This window comes from Aricia agestis, chromosome 1 (assembly GCF_905147365.1).
Source record: "Aricia agestis chromosome 1, ilAriAges1.1, whole genome shotgun sequence".
Classification (NCBI taxonomy): Eukaryota; Metazoa; Arthropoda; class Insecta; order Lepidoptera; family Lycaenidae; genus Aricia; species Aricia agestis.
Window position 1 is genome coordinate 7,804,310 of NC_056406.1, and position 21,206 is coordinate 7,825,515.

At 36.1% G+C, this 21,206-nt stretch overlaps 2 protein-coding genes across 3 annotated transcripts in view; one reads left to right on the forward strand and one right to left on the reverse strand.

Moving 5' to 3' along the window:
* The window catches only part of LOC121727255, a 103,744-nt gene extending 103,010 nt beyond the window's left edge, over positions 1-734 (reverse strand). Inside the window, exon 1 of the mRNA XM_042114980.1 lies at positions 543-734. The gene's annotated coding sequence lies outside the window, so the exon portion shown is untranslated. The remainder of the gene's footprint in view (positions 1-542) is intronic.
* Positions 735-12,603: 11,869 nt separating this feature from the next.
* Positions 12,604-21,197, forward strand: LOC121727285 (serine/threonine-protein phosphatase 2A regulatory subunit B'' subunit gamma-like). 2 transcript variants are annotated; one of them, XM_042115022.1, is made up of 7 exons: positions 12,604-12,860; positions 12,953-13,304; positions 19,196-19,367; positions 19,507-19,695; positions 19,893-20,029; positions 20,226-20,439; positions 20,666-21,197. In XM_042115022.1, the coding sequence occupies exons 1-7, from the start codon at positions 12,719-12,721 to the stop codon at positions 20,897-20,899; spliced, it is 1,440 nt and encodes a 479-aa protein (XP_041970956.1). In that variant the 5' UTR covers positions 12,604-12,718; the 3' UTR covers positions 20,900-21,197. The 2 variants fall into 2 exon arrangements, with proteins under 2 accessions (XP_041970956.1, XP_041970964.1); XM_042115030.1 differs by having other exon boundaries at positions 20,682-21,196.
* Positions 21,198-21,206: the final 9 nt, after the last annotated feature.

The window sequence follows — 21,206 nt, forward strand, 5'->3', positions numbered from 1 at the left end:
ATGGATTTCCCAATTCAATTTGTCATATTTTACAAGATTGTAACTGGCTACAAATTACAATGCAGCATTCAAAAGACAGCGAATAATAATATGGGTGCAATAACAATTTTATTATAAGTCATATTGTTATTTGTTATAAGCCTAGGCTTCTTAATTGCTATTTCATAACTTATAGTAGGAGCGACCGAATGGTCACCGCGCTAAATCTGGTTGGCACAGTTCATATAAATTAACTGGGGTAACATTATGTACGAGCACAGACAACACTACCGGATCTAGTTATTTCAACTGGACATTCACATTTTCTTCAAACGCCTAACATTCCATCCGAATGTTTACAAGGTCGAAGAGATTCGATCCGGCCAATTAAACTATAGTGAACACAAAGGCAAAGTGAAAACTGCAGTTTCCGAATCGATCGTAAACGTCGCCCTCGGGGATAGAATGCGAATCGCCTTGCAAAAGTAGCATAGCTAAACCTTTCCGAAAGAACTCAGCCAGCAAAACGTCGGAGCCCTTCTCGAGTCAGCGCAGGAACTTACCGACAAAAATTTCGATAGCTCGTCTCTATCCGTCCATGATCGCACTGAGTTTCATTTGAAAAGTTTCAATCACGTCAGAAATGTTCGATCACAACTTCAATACATCGATTAAATTTTTATTTGGTGTCATGAAATGAGAGGACGCGACGTCCGCAACCCGCGGCGGCTGACACATAACTGAGCCGCCGAGCCCGCGGTCGAGTCGCCGGAAACTCGCCCGGTCGGTCTGCGCGCGCGCACCCAACGGATGGTCCGGTTTACGCTTGTTTCGACTTCACCTTTTGTCATACGATTGTAAGTGCCTTACAAAAATGCATTTATAACCCAAAGGGTTAAGTGAAAAGCTGAGTAAAATATAGGAGTATAAATGATAACAATTATCTACATGAGTAAATATCAGGAAACGTAGAGTACCCTACTCTATGTACACTACAAAAGAAAATTGAGGAGTCATAATGTAATTTTTTCGGAAAATTTTCTTCTCACAGTGAATTTCCAAGCAAAAACTACATTACAATTCGAATCTATGAAATGTTTTCCAAGCTAACCCTCAATAATCTATACTTACTAATATTATAAAGCGGGAGAGTTTGTTAGTTTGTTTGAACGCGCTAATCTTCCTTGAAATCTAACTACTGGTCCGATTTGAAAAAATCTTTCAGTGTTATATAGCCCATTTATCGAGGAATGCTATAGGCTATATTTTATCACGCTAATACTAATAATAATTAATAAATATCTCTGTAGATAATATTATAGTTTCCGACTTCCGAGTCTTTAGGTAGAGAGTAAAAGCACATTATTCGTGTACCTATTAATATAGTTTTAGTAGCTGGGACATTTTGAATTTTAATTATAATTTGTAAATGTAATCTTCTTCACTTAATTGTTAGTTTGCAAGTCTTCTGATTATTTTATATTAAAGCTTGTAATTTAAAAATCTAATGACTTGAACAAAGTAAGAATCGAAATGGCTAAACGTATCTATACCAATATTATAAAGCGCTATAAAGCGGAAGAGTTTGTTAGTTTGTTTGTTTAAACGCGCTATCTCAGGAACTACTGGTCCGATTAAAAAAAATATTTCAGTGTTAGCCCATTTATCGAGGAATATCTATATTTTATCAGGCTAAGACTAATAGGAGCGAAGAAATAGAGGAAAATGTAAAAAAAAACTGAAATCATTTTGAAGGGCTTATCTCACGAACTACTGGAGCAATTTTTCTGTTAATTGGCACAGATAAGAAGTAGACCACGTAAAGGATCATAGGCTATTTTTTGTGGACTAATTTTTCTGTGAAATATCTAATTTCCGCGGGCGAAGCCGCGCGGAACGTCTAGTTCTAGTATAATATGAATTGTATTATTATAGATCGAATTTGTATTTTATATTCTTAGAAACCTTAAATTTTTGTGAGAAAAGTAAGTTATTTTATTCAAAAAGTATATTTTACGTTAGATAATAATTAATTCTAAAACATAACAAAATTCAAGAAAACAAAAAAGGCTTTTAGTTTTACAGCATAAGTAATTGATACTGATAAATGATAATAATAAAATGCAATTAGTAGGTATATACTTAGAAATGAAATCTTTATGAATGAAAAAGGAGGAGGTCTTCGTTAGAGTGTATTTATGGATCCTCATCACAGACTTCGTATCTAGACTCTTAAGAGACCTAGAGATATTTTAAGACCTAAGTTAATTAATTATGCTCCTCAATATAAAGCCGCAAGTAATACGAAGCTGAAGACCTTAAATCCATATTATTATCAATTCGAAAATTTATCTATCTGTCTGTCTCTCCGTCTATTTATCTATTATACTTTGCACCTAAACCGATTGTTATGAAATTAGTGTCATCACTTTAATAAAAGGTAATAGCTCCCACACCGGTTTCGGTGACGGTGGCCGGTTTCATTGAAACCAGGTCAGCTACGCAGGAGTAATTTTATAGTGCCCAAGTGTGTGCGCAGTACACAAGAGCACTCTCTATTCCTTTACTCTCATAACCCAGTGGGACGGAAGACCGACACGACCGGCGAGAGATCAGGCGCAGGACCGACTTTTTACACGCCCATCCGACGCATGGATCATCTTACTTATCAGACAATTAGGTGATCAGCCTGCATCGTCCTTACCAAACTTGGAAATAACATGTTTCCAACGCGGGAATCGAACACATGACCTCCGAGTCAATAGCTGCGCTCTATACCACTAGACCACGGAGGCGTCATCACTTTAAGTCCCATTAAAAGAACGTAAGATTGCGAAGTACGGATAGACGAATTTCGGTGTGCGAAATGACGATTTACTGGCAATTTGTTTATTGATTAGTAATAACTAATAACTAATTAGTAAATAATTTGAGCCCGCGCATATTTTAAATAATAACCTCCTGTTTTTTAAGTTGGTGAAAAATAATATTAGAAGCACGGCTATCAAGCTCAAATATTCTTAGTATATTTTAGCATATTTTGCGAAGTCGAAGCAAAAGTAAGATGATAGTAATTAATATGCACGGACATTTTATGTTCTAACAGTAAATATCCGGCGGGCGACAGATACGTAAAACATGAAACAGTTAAAGTATTTTGTGATACCTACTTTATAGTAATTTGACTCGTCTGGAGACCCCGAAAGATTTAATTATACTAGAGAGGCTGATTCTCAGATTAGGATATGGCATGTACCACCGAAGAAATATGAATATATTATATACCGTTAACGAATGTTAACGATCACGTCTACGTCATTTGATCGGCTTATGTCAATTCAATGTTATGACTAATCGGTCGGACGGGTCCGTAACGCGAGTCGCGACCAAATTACTTAAGTCCTACATCTGCCTAAGATTCAACTTCTCTGATAGTAGCTACTTACGAAATATGAATGAAAATGAATGACTGTAGTGTAGTACCATAATATTGTTTCCATTTGAATTTTGAGGAGTTCCCTCGATTAGTCATGGATGATGGATCCCATCATCAGGTCACCACTATAGTGGTGACCTGATGATGGGATATATTCTGAACATGGTACCAAATTGGAGTAATACCCTATACAACAGAACAAAAATTTTGAAAATCTGTTCACAAATGGCGGAGTAATCGTTGAACATACATAAAAAAGTATATATCCACAGCCTCCTCGTTTTTATTAGCCGGTTAAAAATGGAACCGTATTCCCGTGCGATAAACTAATTTCTGCGCAACGGAGTTGTAGGCATAGACTAGTATAAAACTAGTTTGGAAGATATCATAATAGATAGTTGAAATAAAATATTGCACCATGTATTGCAAATTAAGGTGACGCCTTGATAATTTGGCTGCAGCGATGTCGATTTTTCTCAACAATTACTAAAGCTAAGAAATTAAAGTTCATTGTCAGTATTCATCATGTCTTTATCTTTGAATTACCCATAGCATAACACGATTAGTCAACTTTTATAATTCAGAATAATTAATCAAAAAGACCTCTATAAAAACTTTCCTCTAATCTCTATAAAAAGACCTCTATAAAAAATCTAATTTTGCTAATAGAGGAGAGTGATTTAAGCTTCCATAGATTAGTTCAAGCATACACTATAATTTGCCCATAGTTTATAATATGAAATATATTTGGATGCTGTTAAGCATTGGTGTGTCATCCCACATCAGACTAGTTTTGAGTAATCGGCGTTTTAAGTTTTTTCGGAATAATCTTTATTTTCTGCTTATTTTAAGCAAAAAAATGTCATTGTGCGGTATCTTTTTTTTTTGTTGAAATGCGTAGATTATGATTATGAAAAAAGAAATTAATTTTACATTCGTTTTTAAGAGACAAAGTACAAAAATGGTTAATGCTATATGGCTATAGGGCTTATTACATAAATATCCTATTATATAAAATTACCTCGTCACGCCCACACAGCTGAACCGATTTTTCCGAAATTTGGTATGGAGAGACTTTGAGTCTCTGAAAAGGACATGGGATCATTTTTATTCCGAAAAACTGTATGGTTCCCAGGCATTAAAAAAAAATGATTTCTGTTTATACCGCTACATGGATTTCAATGATATTTGGTATGTAGGTACGTTATGTGTCGGGAAAGAACTTTACATCCGGGAAAAAGGTACGGTACCCGTATGATAAACAAAAATGATTTGCGCCTAAACCGCTGAACCAATTTTGATGAAAATTGGTGTGCACATACTTTGACTCTCGTAAAAGGACATAAGATAATTATTGTCTTGAGAAATGTACGGTTACCGCATTATAAAGTTTCCTATTTTGCGCCGGCCACCGCAACCGAAACCGGTGTGGGAGTTTTTATGCTTCCGTAGCCAAATGGCAAAAAACGGAACCCTTATAGATACGTCATGTCTGTCTGTCTGTCCGTCCATCCGTATGTCACAGCCACTTTTCTCCGAAACTAAAAGAGCTATACTATTGAAACTTGGTAAGTAGATGTAGACTATGACCCGCATTAAGATTTTAATACAAACATTGAAAAATTATCAAAAATTTTAGGGATTCCCCTAGGTACAACTGAAACAATTTTTTTTTTGTCTAACCTATTCGTGTGGAGTATCTATGGATAGGTCTTCAAAAATCATATTGAGGTTTCGTTTCGTGTGGAGGTAAAACTGCATTATTAACTCAAAACCCGATTTTATGTGGCATGAAACACCAATGCTTAACAGCAGCCATTTATGGTTTTTAAATTACGCGACAAAAACCATTTTGTCGCTTACGCCCTTTCCATTTCTTGTTTTCTATGAGATCCCAGCCCGGCCTCTCATAGAAACCAGCGATCTAAAACATAATATCCTAAAGGATTTTTTACTTTGACGCGGCGTCACCTTAACTTGGTTACGAATAAGAGCAAAAAACTTTCTTCTTATTTCTGGCAAGTTAACTTCATTGGTATTTCCAAGTTCAATTACAGTACCGCGTTTGTAGCATCGGAAACTAAATTTCCTTCCCCAACAAGCGTCATAAATAATTTAAATAAAATAAGTAATAAATAAGTTTAATCTATCGGTGGAAGTGTCGGTGAGAACTGGCGTAAATCATGTCGTAATAAGCACGCTGATGTTGTTTTTATGTTGCGTCGTAATGTGAAATATTACATGCCTCTTTACAAGTGGAAAATTTTACGACGCCCATGGCATCCTCGCGGCTCATCAGGATTCAGGATATTAGAATAAGAAATTCTGATTTTAATTAATGTCTTGTTACCTGTATTTGTCGTAACTCGTAACCAAATATCATTGAAGCAACTACCAAAAAATACTACATCCGCATCTACGAGTACCTGTAAGAGATTTCTTTTAGAAATAAGCTGTTTCTTTGTGTCGACTTTCCATGTTAATTGTATGTTTATGTTTTTCTTGTGTACAATAAATAGTTAAATAAAAATACCTACATACAACCATGTTCTCAACATACCGATTCATCAAAAAATAATTAACATATTGTGTGGCGTAATTTCTTTCGATTTTGTATAAAAAATACGCAATTAGAAAAACGATACTACTTCTAAGTTGCAAAAAATAAAATGTAACGACTGAAATAGTGAGTATATGCAAAACAGATTAAAGGAAATTGGTCTGGACGGTCACGGTAACGTCTTACTACGCCCGTGCGTGTAGAGTGTAAGGAAACATGAAACATAATTCATACATAATATTCACATAATAGCTCAAATGCCCAGAATATTATATTACGTGCTAGTAATTAGTACTCAGTACTAGTTTTTTATAAAATATAGATTATAGTTAGCGCGTGAAAGTTGGTATATTAATCGTTCCATAACCATATTTTATGTAGAGTCGATTTCGCTACATTTTTCTAAGAACCGCCAATTTACAATTTAGTTTTATACACGGGTATTAGCCCTAAACCTACCACATTTCCATTCATCTTCTGTCTTGCCAGAATCAACTCAGGGTGCCCGAGGGAAATGCTCAATTTGTCTCATTACAAACAAAAATCATAAAAATAGGACGAGTAAGAGATAGTAAGAATTCTAATAATATGTAATGCGTGAGCAGTGAGCACTCAAGGTAAATAATTTTTATTTAATGTTGCTGACTAAAAGGTTTTGGAAACACATTTTTTCATCACATTGGATAACTAACTCTATTACTCTACAAAACTAGACAAAATTGCCACATTTCTATGCTAACTATGACTCTGACGTCACACTTGACTCGAGAATGGGAATATCACTGAGATAATGATGGTACAAATCCCAACACATCCTGTCAAACTGGTAGTACACCGTAAGCATTTCCCATGGACATAATTTATGCGACGATAACTTGGACCCATTTAGTTAAATGGTAATAGACCGTATATCTCGGTTTAAATTGCTTTATGGCACGTTATAAGTTATCTATTAAATATATTTTGTAACCAGCATTTTGGTAATCTACATAAATAAAAATTAATTTTAAATTTTGTTAGTCTCGCCAAAACTCGAGAACGAGTGAACCGATTAGGCTAATTGTAGTCTTGAAGTATTCGTGGAAGTCAAAGGAAGGTTTATATTAAGACATTTAAGAGAGATACGAAATTCACCGGGTCATCTGGTGGTGAATAACATTTCGTACTACTAATACTGACACGGGACACACGTAGTGATTATATTATTCTCTTTGTACAAGGTTGCTTTGACGTTTAGAAATTTTCATACGTTATGAGCAAGATCACCATCAATTTTAACCATGTGACGAGCAGTCCTCATGTACTGGTTAAGTCTTTTCCTTACCCATGACTATAGCTACCCTTATCTGGGAAAATTTAAATTGAAATTAATCAGGTAGAGACTATAAACCTCAAAGTCTAAGAAATTACATTGTATTTGACGAGTAGACATGTAACTTTAAAGTTTAACCACTCTTATGCTAAGTACTCACATACGGTTTCGCTCGATAGTTTTTTTCCAAATCGAGCAATAACCACCGTGTGGACCGCAAAACTGACAGCTCAAAGGCTCGCTTCGAGCCGGTTCGATGGAATTAAATATGTCAAATATGTCATTTCCTTCGAATCGGAGTAAAACTATCGAGCAAAACCGTATGTAAGTACTTAGCATTAAAGGGTGGTAGGCACGATAATAGTGATCATCGTGATAAGAAAATATATTCAGTAAGTAGATACTTTTACTTCCACATTCCAAACTTTCTTCCAGTACTAAGCTATTTAATAGTAGAAAACAACGCATCGTGCATCGTCAGTCGTCCCAAGTCACAACCAATGTTTTGAGAAAATTAATATAAGTATCTTTCTTTGTTTGTGGTTTTTACTTTCGTTGAAAGCCTATGATTTGTGTGAAATGAAAATTGTTTTTATGGTGTTACCAATATTAACTTTTACTGAGATGTTAACAAGATTTTAGTGAATGATCTTGGTTCTCATTTCACAATTTATGTTTTAATGGGATATTTACGACAGTAATAATTTATTACCAAGTATTTATGAATAGGTAATATTTGTAATAGTATTACCTGCTAAGAAATACTTGTATACGCGCTTAGGTTTAATTTTCAGCGTCATATTACGAATGTATATAAATCATTAGTTTATTGCAGTGGTATTATGTATATGATGTCAGTGGCTGACGGCCATTTGCATTAATTACGATAACTCCACATAGTGTGGAGTTTGTTGACTCTCTATTACACCTGCCACATTCAATCAATAAACACGACATTAGTTAAATGTCTGGACTCAGAGTACCTATTATAAAATCTGAAACGCTATTTAAATTTATCTTCTATCTATCTTCTATATAAAACTCAAAGGTGACTGACTGACTGATTGACATAGTGATCTATCAACGCACAGCACTATTTTATAAAGTGTGTGATTATAGTAGTGCAAGTTATTTAATGATAGTAACAGATATTTGTTAAAAAGCCTAGAAATATTCATAATTTCGAAAAATAAAACTATCGAGTCAAAATAAGTAAATTCGTGTTTTCGCTTAGCTAAGGCTGCCTTCACATTACGTCGCAAGCAGTGCGGCAGCAGCGCTGCAGCCGCGCGACTTCCATACAAAAGAGCTCGCTCATATTGCTCATAGAGCTCATAGAGCAGGTATCGCTCATAGCTAGATAATATCTATCCTTCTGACGGTTCTAACATACTTTGGCGCTTTGAGTAGCAGCCTAGGACATTTGACAATAAGGAACGGCTTTCGAATCCTTCCGAGAAACTCCGTATTCATACCGCCACCTTTTTTTTTACGGTGAGAAATGCGTTACGCATCCCCAGCGGCCCGGGGGAATGGTCGCCGGGGTATGTGGGACTCCCCAGGTGCTGCGGTAAGGAGGAGCACCCGGGGTTACCCACTAAAACACACCAGGCGCTCTTCTGCCGGGCAGGGCTCGTGCAATGGGCAACGGATTCCCCAATCCGCCGCCCTAGCCCTGATTACGGCGGGAGCTGGCGCTCATGTATGGCGCGCCTGCGCCCTCCGCGCCGTGTTCGAACGGGATCCGCGGCCACGTCCGCTTCTCTCTCCCGTTCGGCAGCCTCTTTCTGCGACTTGCGAGATGACCGAACCATAGCCGTCAGTATGGCCGGCAGGCTTAGGTCAATTCCGGTGGTAGCGCAGAGCACCGCTCGTTGTTCTGCCCATGCCGGGCAGTCCTCGAGCGTGTGCTGCGCTGTGTCATCGCTCATCTCTGTGATTGCAGTGGTAGCACTGCGTCGTCGGTTCTCTCCTAGCCGTACGGTGTAGGTAATGGCCAAAGCACCCGTGCCCGGTTAACATCTGCACCATACGGAAGGTGAGGACGCCTTTGAAGTGCGTTACCCATGTCCGCAGGTGCGGGCGAAAATTCATACCTCCACCTACCCATCTTAAGTTAAGACTCCTTAAGATTGCTACGGGTAAGGTTTCGTGTTATTTTAATTATCTGACTTCTGAGTTGCAGTTAGAAGGTGCACGCAAGTTTGAGTGATCGGTAGCATCATATCACGTCTGGCGAGTTCAGTAGCGACAGCGTGGGTGTCCGCCTACAGCACGACGGTGTTGATTACAACACTTGAAGCTTAATAGACGTAGAGTATATGTCATATATTTGCCTTATCCTTCTATTTCACTTAAAAATCTACTCGATAACATACTTGAATTAAAATAAAATAATAATAATTTAAGGTAGGTACTTTATTTACATAAATTTATAACCGACTTCCATAAAGGAGGAAGTTCTATGTTTGAAATTCGAATGTGGATCCTTTTTATTAAAATTGTTTAGCCATTAGGTAACCATATACGAACAACGAGCTTTATTAGGTATAGATACTAACTACCAATATAATTAAACAGGCAAGAGCAAGGTGTCAATAAAATCTGTACGGCGAGTATCTCAAGCAATTAATCCAATTTATGCGTTTAGTCTTAATCCAGTCGCAGTTAGGTCAAAGTCATTAAAGGCTCGATAAGGCTCCATCTGACACCTTTCACTCGAGGTGGTAAGTACAATGGCACACATTCGTCGAAGCAAATGTCAATAGGAAGTGTTAATTAAGTCTGCACACGTTAACAGCCCGTATTAACAGATCATCAACAGTGATTAGAACAACTAATATTTTTCCGTACTTTTTTTTAGTTTTTTTAGACACTTCACATACTTACTGGTCAGAGTACCTACGCGTTTCGTAAAAACCCATTAATTTCATGGTGCCTAAGTGTGTGTGCAGTACACATGAGCTCTTCCTCTCTTCCTTTGCTTTTTTTTTTTTTTAATTAAATAAGGGGGCAAACGAGCAAACGGGTCACCTGATGGCATAGACATAATATAAGTCTATGCCTGATGGTAAGCAACTACCGTCGCCCATGGACACTCGCAACATCAGACGAGCTGCAGGTGCGTTGCCGGCCTTTTAAGAGGGTATACGCTCTTTTCTTGAAGGTTTGGAGGTCGTATCGGTCCGGAAATACTGCTGGTGACAGCCCATTCCAGAGTTTTACAGTGCGCGGCAGAAAGTTTCGCGAAAAACGCACTGTGGAAGACTGCCACTCATCAAGGCGATGAGGATGGTATGTTTTTCGCTTGGGACGATAGCGAAAAGTTGCAGGTGGTATGATTCCGAACAATTCCTCAGAGCACTCCCCGTGATACAACCGATAGAGGATGCAGAGTGAAGCAACATCTCGGCGTAATTCCAGGGGGTCCAAGCTGTTTGAAACACTATGGCAGTCAACAATTCGAGCAGCCCTTCGTTGGAAACGATCCAGAGGGAGCAGTTGGTATTTTGGCGCCCCTGCCCAGAGATGAGAACAATATTCCATATGAGGCCGAACCTGCGCCTTGTAGAGTTGTAGGCGTTGGTCCGGACTGAAGTACTGTCTCGCTCTGTTAAGAACGCCAAGCTTCTTCGAGGCTAATTTGGCCTTACCCTCAAGATGATATCGGAACTGGACTTCGCTCGATATGTTGACGCCAAGTATCTCAATGCTAGGGGAGATGGTTAAAGATGTGCCCTCGAAACGAGGATAAACGACCATTGGTGACTTTTTAGTGGTGAACGCGCAGACTTGTGTCTTGGCGGGGTTGGTTTCGCCAAGAAATCGGTAACGAGGTATTTATTGCAATCAAGACATGTGGTAAGAGATTCCATGTGTTTTGTTTTCTTTTGAGTCATAAATGGTACATTTTCGAAACACGCACAACGTCATTTTCAATTTATTTAGGTAAGACAAGACGCGGCACGTTCGTGACTGCGCTCAATGCAGACTAAACAACAGACGGCCCAATTGGGCCGTATTTGAATCTTCACAACGCGCGCGGTAGTAACATATCTGCTTTGAGTTTTTCATCATTGAGATTATGAGAATTTTATTTTTCTGTCTACTTCCCGTTTACTTGACACTGGCCTTCTAGATTAAAAAAAATATTTGACATTTATTATGTCAATCGAATTTGACATATCTGTACAGTGTTGCCAATTTAGTACATTTTATGCTAAATTTGGCATATTTTTACGTTGTTTAGCTTATTTATTTGTTGTTTAGCATATAGCATAATTTTTAGCATATAACTATTTAATAAAAATTTTACCATAAAAGAATAATAATTACTCTGAAAAGAGTATGTATCACTACCACATTCTAACGCCGAAATTAAACGCGTTTTCAGCCAAATCAATGTAGTTAAAACTTCGCAACCGTTTGTCAGTAAAAAACTAAAAACTTTAAATGCTATTTTATTCATCAAATTTGGCCTAAAGAGGACAAGGAAATGCTGTTATTCTTACTCAGTTCCGGATAACGTATTGCGCTTTATAGGTAGGACCCAACTACTAAGGAGAGCTATAATAGTTTGGATAATATCTTCTATTATGTATACGTTTACATGTACATCAGCAGCATCAGCTATCGATGAAGACCAAGATATTAATTTTTTTTTTCGATTTTTTAGTTTGTTTGATAATGTAATTGATTAAAATGAGATAAATTGAGATTTTATCAATTATTGGAACGAAGTTCCTTATCGCGCGTTGCGCCTTGGGCTAGACTGAAAAAGGCGTAACGACACTTTTTTATTAATACCTGCATGGTAGGATAGTTTAGTTTTTTTTATATTGAATCTTAAATATTGTTAGACAAATAATACACGGCCAGTCTGTCATCATTTGACTTAATTAATCTGAGACTGTCGCAGGAATGTCTAAAAAATAATAAAGTCTATAATATTTTGACAATAGTAAAGCGTTGAAATTTGAAACTTATAATTTTTTTAATTTGAGGTCGAATTTTTACATTGGGCGATCTCTAGTATTGAGAAATAGATACCCGATGTATGTTTTTCTCTATAGAAATAGACTCCTATTTAAAACTACGTTCCACCCGGGTGTCCCTTGACACCTCACAAGTTTTTTACCAAAAATTTAAAATTAAATAACGTTTTATTAGACTTTGAAAAGGTTTAGCAAAATTTTTTAGCATAATTTAATAGCAATTGGCATAATTTTGGCAACATTTTAACAGCAGTTTAGCTAATTTTTTATGAGTCGTGTTGGCAACACTGTATCAGTAGTAAACAAAACAAATAACAATTCTCATAAACTTTTTGGAATTGTTTTCATTCTTACAAATTTTACATCGATAAATATGATAAAAAGTATTATTTACCCATTTATTTTAATTTACTTTACATTGTAAACAAATCATTAACATGAGCAACATAGGTAAAGAAAACAAAAGTGTCGAAACTGTTGGTACCAGCTGCAATAGCACTCTTGAAATGGACGAAAAAGAAAGAAAAGTTAATGAAACTTTGAAAAATCGTTTGCGAAAGTATATAAAAAAATTAGATGGTACGTATATAAAATAGGAGTTGATTGCCCGCTCATACAAACTCTTGTTTTAAAATATGAATAAGTAAAAGATAACATTTAAATTGTTTCAGAAAATAATACAGCTACTACTAAAGAAGAGAGTGAAAAAGTTGAATTGGAAACTTTTAAAAAACTTTACAAACCTAAATTAGAAGGAGATCCAGAATCTTACAAGAAAATACCAAAGTTTTATTTCAAACTACCGAGACATGATGATACATTGGCACAAAAACTAAGAGAAGAAACAAGAGCACAATTTCTACAGAAAAAAAGCAAGGAACTGCTTGATAATAGTGAGCTTAAGCACTTATGGAGCCTCCTCGAAAAATCTAATGGGAGTTTTAGCATGGCCAATAGTGATGAGCTAACAGTTGATTATATTCAGTTTAAAAAGATAAGAGATGAAGCTGGTCCCAAATACAAGTAAGTTTTGTTTTTTTTTGCACAATGTACACTTAATTTCATTGAGCATTTTCTACCAGTCAGCCATTAGGTTTACCACCTTATGATTGAGACAAAATAAACAACACAGGGTGCTTTACATGTAAAAAAAACTCAGATCAAGTAAAAACCACAATATTGGACTCCCTTCGTTAACCCTTGATTTACTCGGTGACTATATACCTGCGCAACATACCCTGTGGAGTCCCTTGGACTCCCGGAAACAAATTTGTATATTTAATATGAAATAAGAACATTTTTAAGTGAAACACTTATTATATTTGTTAATTATTTATTTCTTTCTAATATGGCATAGGTTTTTACTTAAAAATAAATAATTACAGCCTTTTATTAAGGAACTCCGACTAAGGCACTTTTTAAACTTTTTAATCGGGACTTAACGCGACTTATTTAAGTAGTAATGCTACTACGAGTAGTACTCGTAGTAGCATTACTACTTAAATAAGTCGCGTTAAGCCCCGATTAAAAAGTTTAATTATAATGCAACATGAAAGTTTAAAATGTTATAAGGCACTTTTTGTCATAAAATTACGAGGTCTAACTTCAAGCCACTAATAAATATATTAAAAAACATGTTTTTAAAATAACTAATTATAAAACTTATTAAGGACATCATAAACGCTCATTAAAAGCAAAAAAAAGAACATGGGTAAAATAAAAAACAAAAACGTGCAAGACCTTTCAGTCGCGGTTGTTGACAAAGTCATTACATAATTTTTGTCCAGCTAAAGCACACAGGCTTAGTACAACTATGGCAAATATACGGTATTCATTAGTGTCCGACCGAAACTGATTTTTCAGCCGAAACCGAAACCGAAACCGAACTTTCGGCCTTACTCTTAGTTTCGGCCGAAACCGAAACCGAAACCGAAACTTGGTAAAACATTCAAAATTACGATTATTTACTGAAATTTATTGATTTTTACCATAAATTACAATTTTTTAAACTGAAGAAAAAGTACCACATTGAATTTTTTACTTTTTGCTACATTTCTTGCCATAAATATTATTATTCTTAGACTCGAATAACTTTTTGTACTATATTCCGTTTTTTTATACGATTCCAAGCAGATGCGTTTCGTCTCATTCACAGCAAATCCGATTTTTATCTTCTGAACGCGAAGGCGAAAAAATAGTTAAGTTGACAGTTTTCACAGATATGCGTTTGGTTAGCTTATTTATCGTTTCTTGCTATTTGTTAATAAAACAACGTGATAAGGCTCAAAGATGATAAAAATGTATAAAAATCATCAATCAAACGTATAACGTAAACTTAGATTCATTAATCGCGATTAAATGAAGAATGTAAAATCTATTTGAAACAAAACGAGATTCACGTCGCCATATTATAAACGCGTTCATTGTTCAATGAGAACTTAGTTTAATAAAACGTTTAAGTGTGATTGGTGAAATTCCTCTTAATGTATTATAACGAAGGATTACCCTAAGAAACAAGAGCAGAAGTTATTTGAAGTCATTTTATTTAGGTGCGATTCACCTAAGAAATAGAACGCGCTTAGTGTACACTAAATTGGTTCTAGACGTATAAACGCGTTATAGCACCAAATTGCATTTCACTAACATAAAGTTCACAACAAATCCGAGTTTTATCTTGAGAACGTCCAATGTTGCACGGTTAAACTTCATTAAAGCCGTTAAAGTCCTGCCAGTGTCATGGCGAATCGAAAATCATAGACGAAAAAAATGATGCGTTTGGGTAGTTTATATATCGTTTCTTGCTTTTTATTGATCCCCGTAGGAACGCGTTTAATGAGAACTAAGTTTTATAAAACGAAATTGTGCGATTGGTGAAATCCTCCCTTATACATACTATTGAACGACATACTACTGAAAACAATATCAATAATTGCAGTATATTATTTTTATGGGAGACATGGACACGACCGCTGTCGAAGTTCAAAACGAAATGAAAGCAAACTTGCAGTTGACATCACATTTTTTTTTCTCCAGAAGGCGTTTTGCCACTAAACCTGTAAAATATACTGAGTTCCGCAAGAGTGAAGCTTACGGGGAAGTGGGCTAGATAAGATTCTAGCAGGGTAGGAACGGTCTAAGTCCTAAGAGATTGCGTGTCCAAAAAAAAAGAGTGAGGCGAGATGATTTACTAGATAAATCTCACAAGATATATCCTAAGGTATCTTATAATCTCACAGTCAAACAAAATTCTTAAGTAAATAAAGTTCACACATAATATAATCAATTTATCATAGCATTTACTAAATCTTTTGTTTGGGCAACATTGTTAAAATAGCACGTAATTTGCCACCAGTTATATATATTAAATAAGCCTGCTTTTATCGTAGAAATAAAATTAAATAATATAATTTCGATAAAAAATAAGTTAAGACAATTTAATAAACATAAAACGAAGTGCTAATTTTTGATTTGGGACTAATCTGGAATACATAATCTCAAAACATGATTAAATAGATGGTGGCAAACTGAGCCAGGGCCTCGCTAGCAAGCAAGCTCGAGTTAACTGCGAAGTTTACCGAACGATGAATGAGTTTCGGTTTCGGTTTCGGCTATATTTTGGCCGAAACCGAAACTAAGGCCGAATTTAGATTTTTTGGCCGAAACTGGCCGAAACCGAAAGTTCGGTCGGTCACTAGTATTCATCATCACTTGAAGTATCTGAGCATTCCGAAGCAGAGTTGTGGTCTGAGAGCTCGCAATCATCCTCGGTTTTAGACACCACCACAAGGCTCTAGACTCATAAGCTGGTTCAATGTTATATTTTGCTGACCCTCTTCATCCGTATCTGTCAGTTAGTTGCACAACCCAACTGTTCACCACGGACTCAAAATCTTCATCGAGGACGTTTATAGTACTACGAGACGCCATTACATCAACAGAAAACAACAATATAAATATGTATATATGCAAATACTGTGAATTGGCTAAAACTATAACATTAATACCCTGGTGGAGTCCCACGGACTCCACTAACGTGCTTACCTACCCTTTGGAGATGCGCTTAGCGCCGTCCTCTCTACCCCGCGTTTCGCACGTCACTTCTTGAAGGTACTGGGACGCATAATTCCAAGAACTAACGGTTTTATGAGCGCTTAAAGTTTTCGAGGGAGTCCCAGGGACCTACCGGGTAAATTAAGGGTTAAGGATACTCAATTAACATTGCAATTGTGCTGATGTATACTCTTGTGACATATTATGAGAAACCGCCTTACTTTGTTATCCATAAAATTCTCTCCAAAAAATATTTAATGTACCTATATAATATTTAGCCTGAGGTGAATTAATTTTATTTCTTATGGTTAAGGTGAGGCCAGTTTGAAAAGACTGATTTTTAAACTTCCAATCTGAAGAAATTATCACGGACGTAAAAAAAATACGGACGGATCGCCATTAAGAAATGAGTGAAGCACCCTTAATAAGCCCAGGCGATCATATGTACACATCTTGCACGCACACTCGCACTGTAATAAGCCGATCGTACCGCCATTACGCAATTAGACTGCATCGCGGTGACACATCTTTGTCATTCATAAATAAAAATAAATATGCCATCTTGTGTTGTAAAATGGTGCAAGAACAATACAACCTTACACAAAAAACATCAAGGAATAATATTTCATAGGTAAGATAACATATTTTTAAAGTATTTTGATAAAATAATGTAAATATTAATTCAACTTCAACAGGTCAGTAATGTCCATAACAAAGTGGGGAAATTTTCCCCAAACCGGGGAAAATTTTAAATTATTTTTAGATAATCAAATAATTAATTTTATTGTCTTTTATTAGTGTCATGTAAGTATTTAGCATACTATTGACCAGTAATTAGGCAGGAATACAATAATAGGGGTGTAGACAGTAAACGAAATCTAATACAAATTATTTTTGACAGTTTGTATTATAGAATTACCGAAAATGGACATATTTTACTTAATAACTTTATAATATTTTTTATATTTAATAAGTGATTTTTTTAATTGAAATAAGAGTGTATTTATTTTTTATACATATTTTTAGGTGTAACAAAATACTTATGTACTATCAGAGAAGTTGATTCCTATGCAAATCGGGGACATAAGTAGTTTGGTTGCGTTACGTCAAACCCAGCTGACAGATCACAATTATTAACATTGAATTGACATAAGTATTCGACCAAATAACGTTGGTCTGTCAGTTGCATAGGAATCAACTTCCTTGATGGTACATCTGTAAAATAAATATATTTCCTAAAAATAGTCTACACCCCTATTAATTTCTTAATTTACAAAAGTGGATATAACTGTTGTTTGACGACCTCTGTGGCTCAGTGGGTGGGCTGTCGGTCGCTCAAGCCGGGGGTCGCGGGTTCGAATCCTGCCGACGGAACAAAAAGTTTTCAAAGGTCCTGGGTCATGGGTGTGTATTAAATATGTGTATCATATAATAAAAATCTTAAATATAATATGTATAGTATAACAGTATTAAATATATATCCGTTGTCTGGTACCCGTAACACAAGTCCTTCAGGTACTTAGCACGGGGTCAGACTGACGTGGTGTGAAGCGTCCATAGATAAAATTGTTGTCTTAGATTTCCTTCAGTAGTAGGGGAGGGAAGGTGCTATTGGTGTAGTCACCCGAGCGTCATTGAGACCTAGTAGGAATGAAAATATTGAATGGACCTCTAGACCAGGAATAAATTTAACACCATGTTAGGTGATTTGATTTGACGTTAGCGCATGGTAGAACTCTCGATAGCTCTAACAGGCCGTTAACTGATTTAACAAGCCATTATTTATTTAACATTACTTGATTGTTTGAAGATAGGTACGGGTTACGGGACTTAAGTATCTTATATCTTTTCGTATACAGGATTCTTATATAGGTTTCGGGGGCGATAAATCTGTCTAGCTAGGAATTATTTTTACAAAATGACATTTTATTCGTGTTTTATCGAATACCGAGCAAAGCTCGGTCAAATAGCTAGTAATAATTTTATTATTGTAAATGTTTGTACATAATCATTATTACTCACAATGTTATGTAAATAATATACTTCTCCGTACGTAATATGTGTTTTTTTTTTCTATCTATAGTGTCATAAAAATAATATTTTCATTATGACATCTTTAACAACCGCTTACATTTCTGAAGCGAAAAAAACATAAAAATATGTTTAAGTATAAAAAATACATTTAACTTGTCTGAGTTTACAAAATTTAAAAGTAGGGAAATTTATGATTTATATGGCAATCCTCATATCACGCACACGTCCTACACGGGCGGCCATAACTAGGCTTCACTCGTGATTAGAGAAGGTTACGTCCGTACTTTTTTTACGTCCGTGGAAATTATGTGGAATTCTCTTACATCAAAATTCATGTAGACACAAAAAGAAACAAAGTAACGAAATAACCGAACAGAATATTGAAAAATGGCATGGTAATTCTGTAAAAAAAATCTTGAATATCACCATAAAAATACACTTCAAATTCGAACATCTCGTAATTTTCAATGACAATGATATGATTTTTTTTTTACAAAAAGGATAGCTTTTTTATAGTCTAGCAAAATAACCGAATAGATTTTTAATAAATGATTCGGTCATTAAAAAAATAAAAATGTATAATTTTCTCCTATTTCGCCCTATCAACAACGCGGCGAGCGTTGTAACCGCCCTATACAAGGCGCGCTGATATGAATGTTATTTTAATGTCCTTAACGTCCATATTCGTACTGACAGACATCAACCTGCTAATTCAGGGACAGCCTCGCCTTAAATCTTTATTTGAATAATAAGAAATAAAATAAATTGAGACCTCGGGCTATGTATTTAGTTATTTATATAGTAATTAGAAGTATGCTTATTGTTTACAGACCTTATTTTACCGCGGAAGTGTTTGGTCGTTTACAAGCATCCGAGGGAGGTATCGGGCGTGTGAGGGGTGTGTCCCTGTTCAACTATGTCATGAGGAGAGTCTGGCTGCAGCAGACGAGGATTGGACTCTCTTTATATGATGTCACCGGGCAGGGCTATCTTACTGAGCATGTATGTTACATGTTATTTACAATAATCTTTAATACAAAAATGATTTGTATCTTGATTGTATATAATATTATTAGGACAATAAAATATTACTTGTAGTAATAATAATTCATAATACATTTTGTTTCTAAATATTTTTCAGGATTTGGAAAGTTATATTGCAGAGTTGGTTCCATCACTTGCAGCCTTGGATGGTTTGGATTCCTCATTTACATCATTTTATGTCTGCACTGCAGCTCGGAAGTTTTTATTTTTCCTTGATCCACTTCGTGTAGGAAGAGTGAGGATAAGAGATGTTCTGTCCTGCTCTTTCCTGGATGATTTGTTGGAGGTAAGTAATTTTACAACCCTACATTTTGTGTAGGTGGCTGTAATCAAAACTTATACTGTAATGTTGAGACTAAAGTGACACATAATAATTTCACACACAGGACTACATATTTGTAGTATAAATATAATAATAATTAATATATTGTAATGAATGCATTTATTGCTGTGAGCAATAAATATATGACGCTTATATTTTAGCTGCGTGAAGAAGACTTGCCGATGGACTTGCAGGAACAGAATTGGTTTAGTGCTGCGTCTGCGCTCAGAGTCTATGGACAGTATCTCAATCTAGACAGAGATCACAATGGAATGCTAAGCATAAACGAGCTAGCTGGGTAAATATTAATTTATAAACTTCTTGAATTCAGTAACCCACTTAATTTGCTCTTTAGTGGTAAGGCTGACTTTGTGAGATTTTTTTAATATGTTGTCCATGGGCGTACTCAGGCTTGTACACAATAAAAAATATTTTGTTCCTTTATATTATGCATATCAAGAAAGAAAATTACTAACATAGTTTTTTTTTTTCAGCTATGGATCAGGTACACTGACGCGTGCATTCCTGCAGCGCGTGTTCCAACAGTGTCTAACGTATGACGGGGAGATGGACTACAAGACCTATCTGGATCTAGTTCTCGCTCTTGAGAACCGTCGCCAGCCGGCTGCCCTCGCTTATCTGTTTAGAGTTCTAGACATCAACTCTCAGGGATACTTAGACGCGTTTACTCTCAATTACTTCTTTAAGGTAAGCATATTTACTTCGTTTTAAATTTACTTAATACTTCTTTGATTATTATATTAAAACATCACCTGTTTGGCTTTGTCACTTTCCCTATATTTCCTATTTACTATTCATTTGGACATTAGAGTGTATATAACTAAATTCAGTTTCCTTTGTCACTACACATCACACAATATTCTCATATTCGCGTTCGGCGAATAACAGTCAATTCGCTAATACCAGCTTTCAGTTTGCATTATTCGCAGGCCATCCAGGAGCTGATGGTGGCTCATGGTGCCGAGCCAGTCAGCTTCGAGGACGTGAAGGACGAGATCTTCGACATGATCAAACCGGAGCACCCCGCGCGGATCACCCTGCAGGACTTGGTGCGCTCCGGCCGCGGCCACACCGCCGTGTCTATGCTGTTGGAGCTCCATGGCTTCTTTGCGTACGAGAACAGAGAGGTGTTCGCGGCTGCGGGTGACCACGGACCCTGACACGTACCTGATGGCAAGTGACTAGCTCGATGTTGGAGGCCTTTGAAAGACCCAAGCAAAAAAAGTCAAAGCGTACATGGGATGTGGAAGCTAATAGATCTGAAAGTAAACTTGTATCAGGCATTTTAGACCCGCGTCCAGGGCAAAGCATTGACAAATGATTGATCTGATGAAATTGGTGATAAACTTCCGGGATAATTAAAAAAACTTCAATTGAACATTAGTAAATAAGCATTTATTTTATAGTAACAGATAAATATGTATTTTGATAATATCATAATCAATATTTTTTAA

Coding starts and splice junctions, on each gene's coding strand:
- LOC121727285 (XM_042115022.1), top strand. CDS start 12,719: ATGAGCAACATAGGTAAAGAAAACAAAAGTGTCGAAACTGTTGGTACC. Junction 20,030..20,225: donor AGCATAAACGAGCTAGCTGG/GTAAATATTAAT, acceptor TTTTTTTTTCAG/CTATGGATCAGGTACACTGA. Junction 20,440..20,665: donor CTCTCAATTACTTCTTTAAG/GTAAGCATATTT, acceptor ACCAGCTTTCAG/TTTGCATTATTCGCAGGCCA.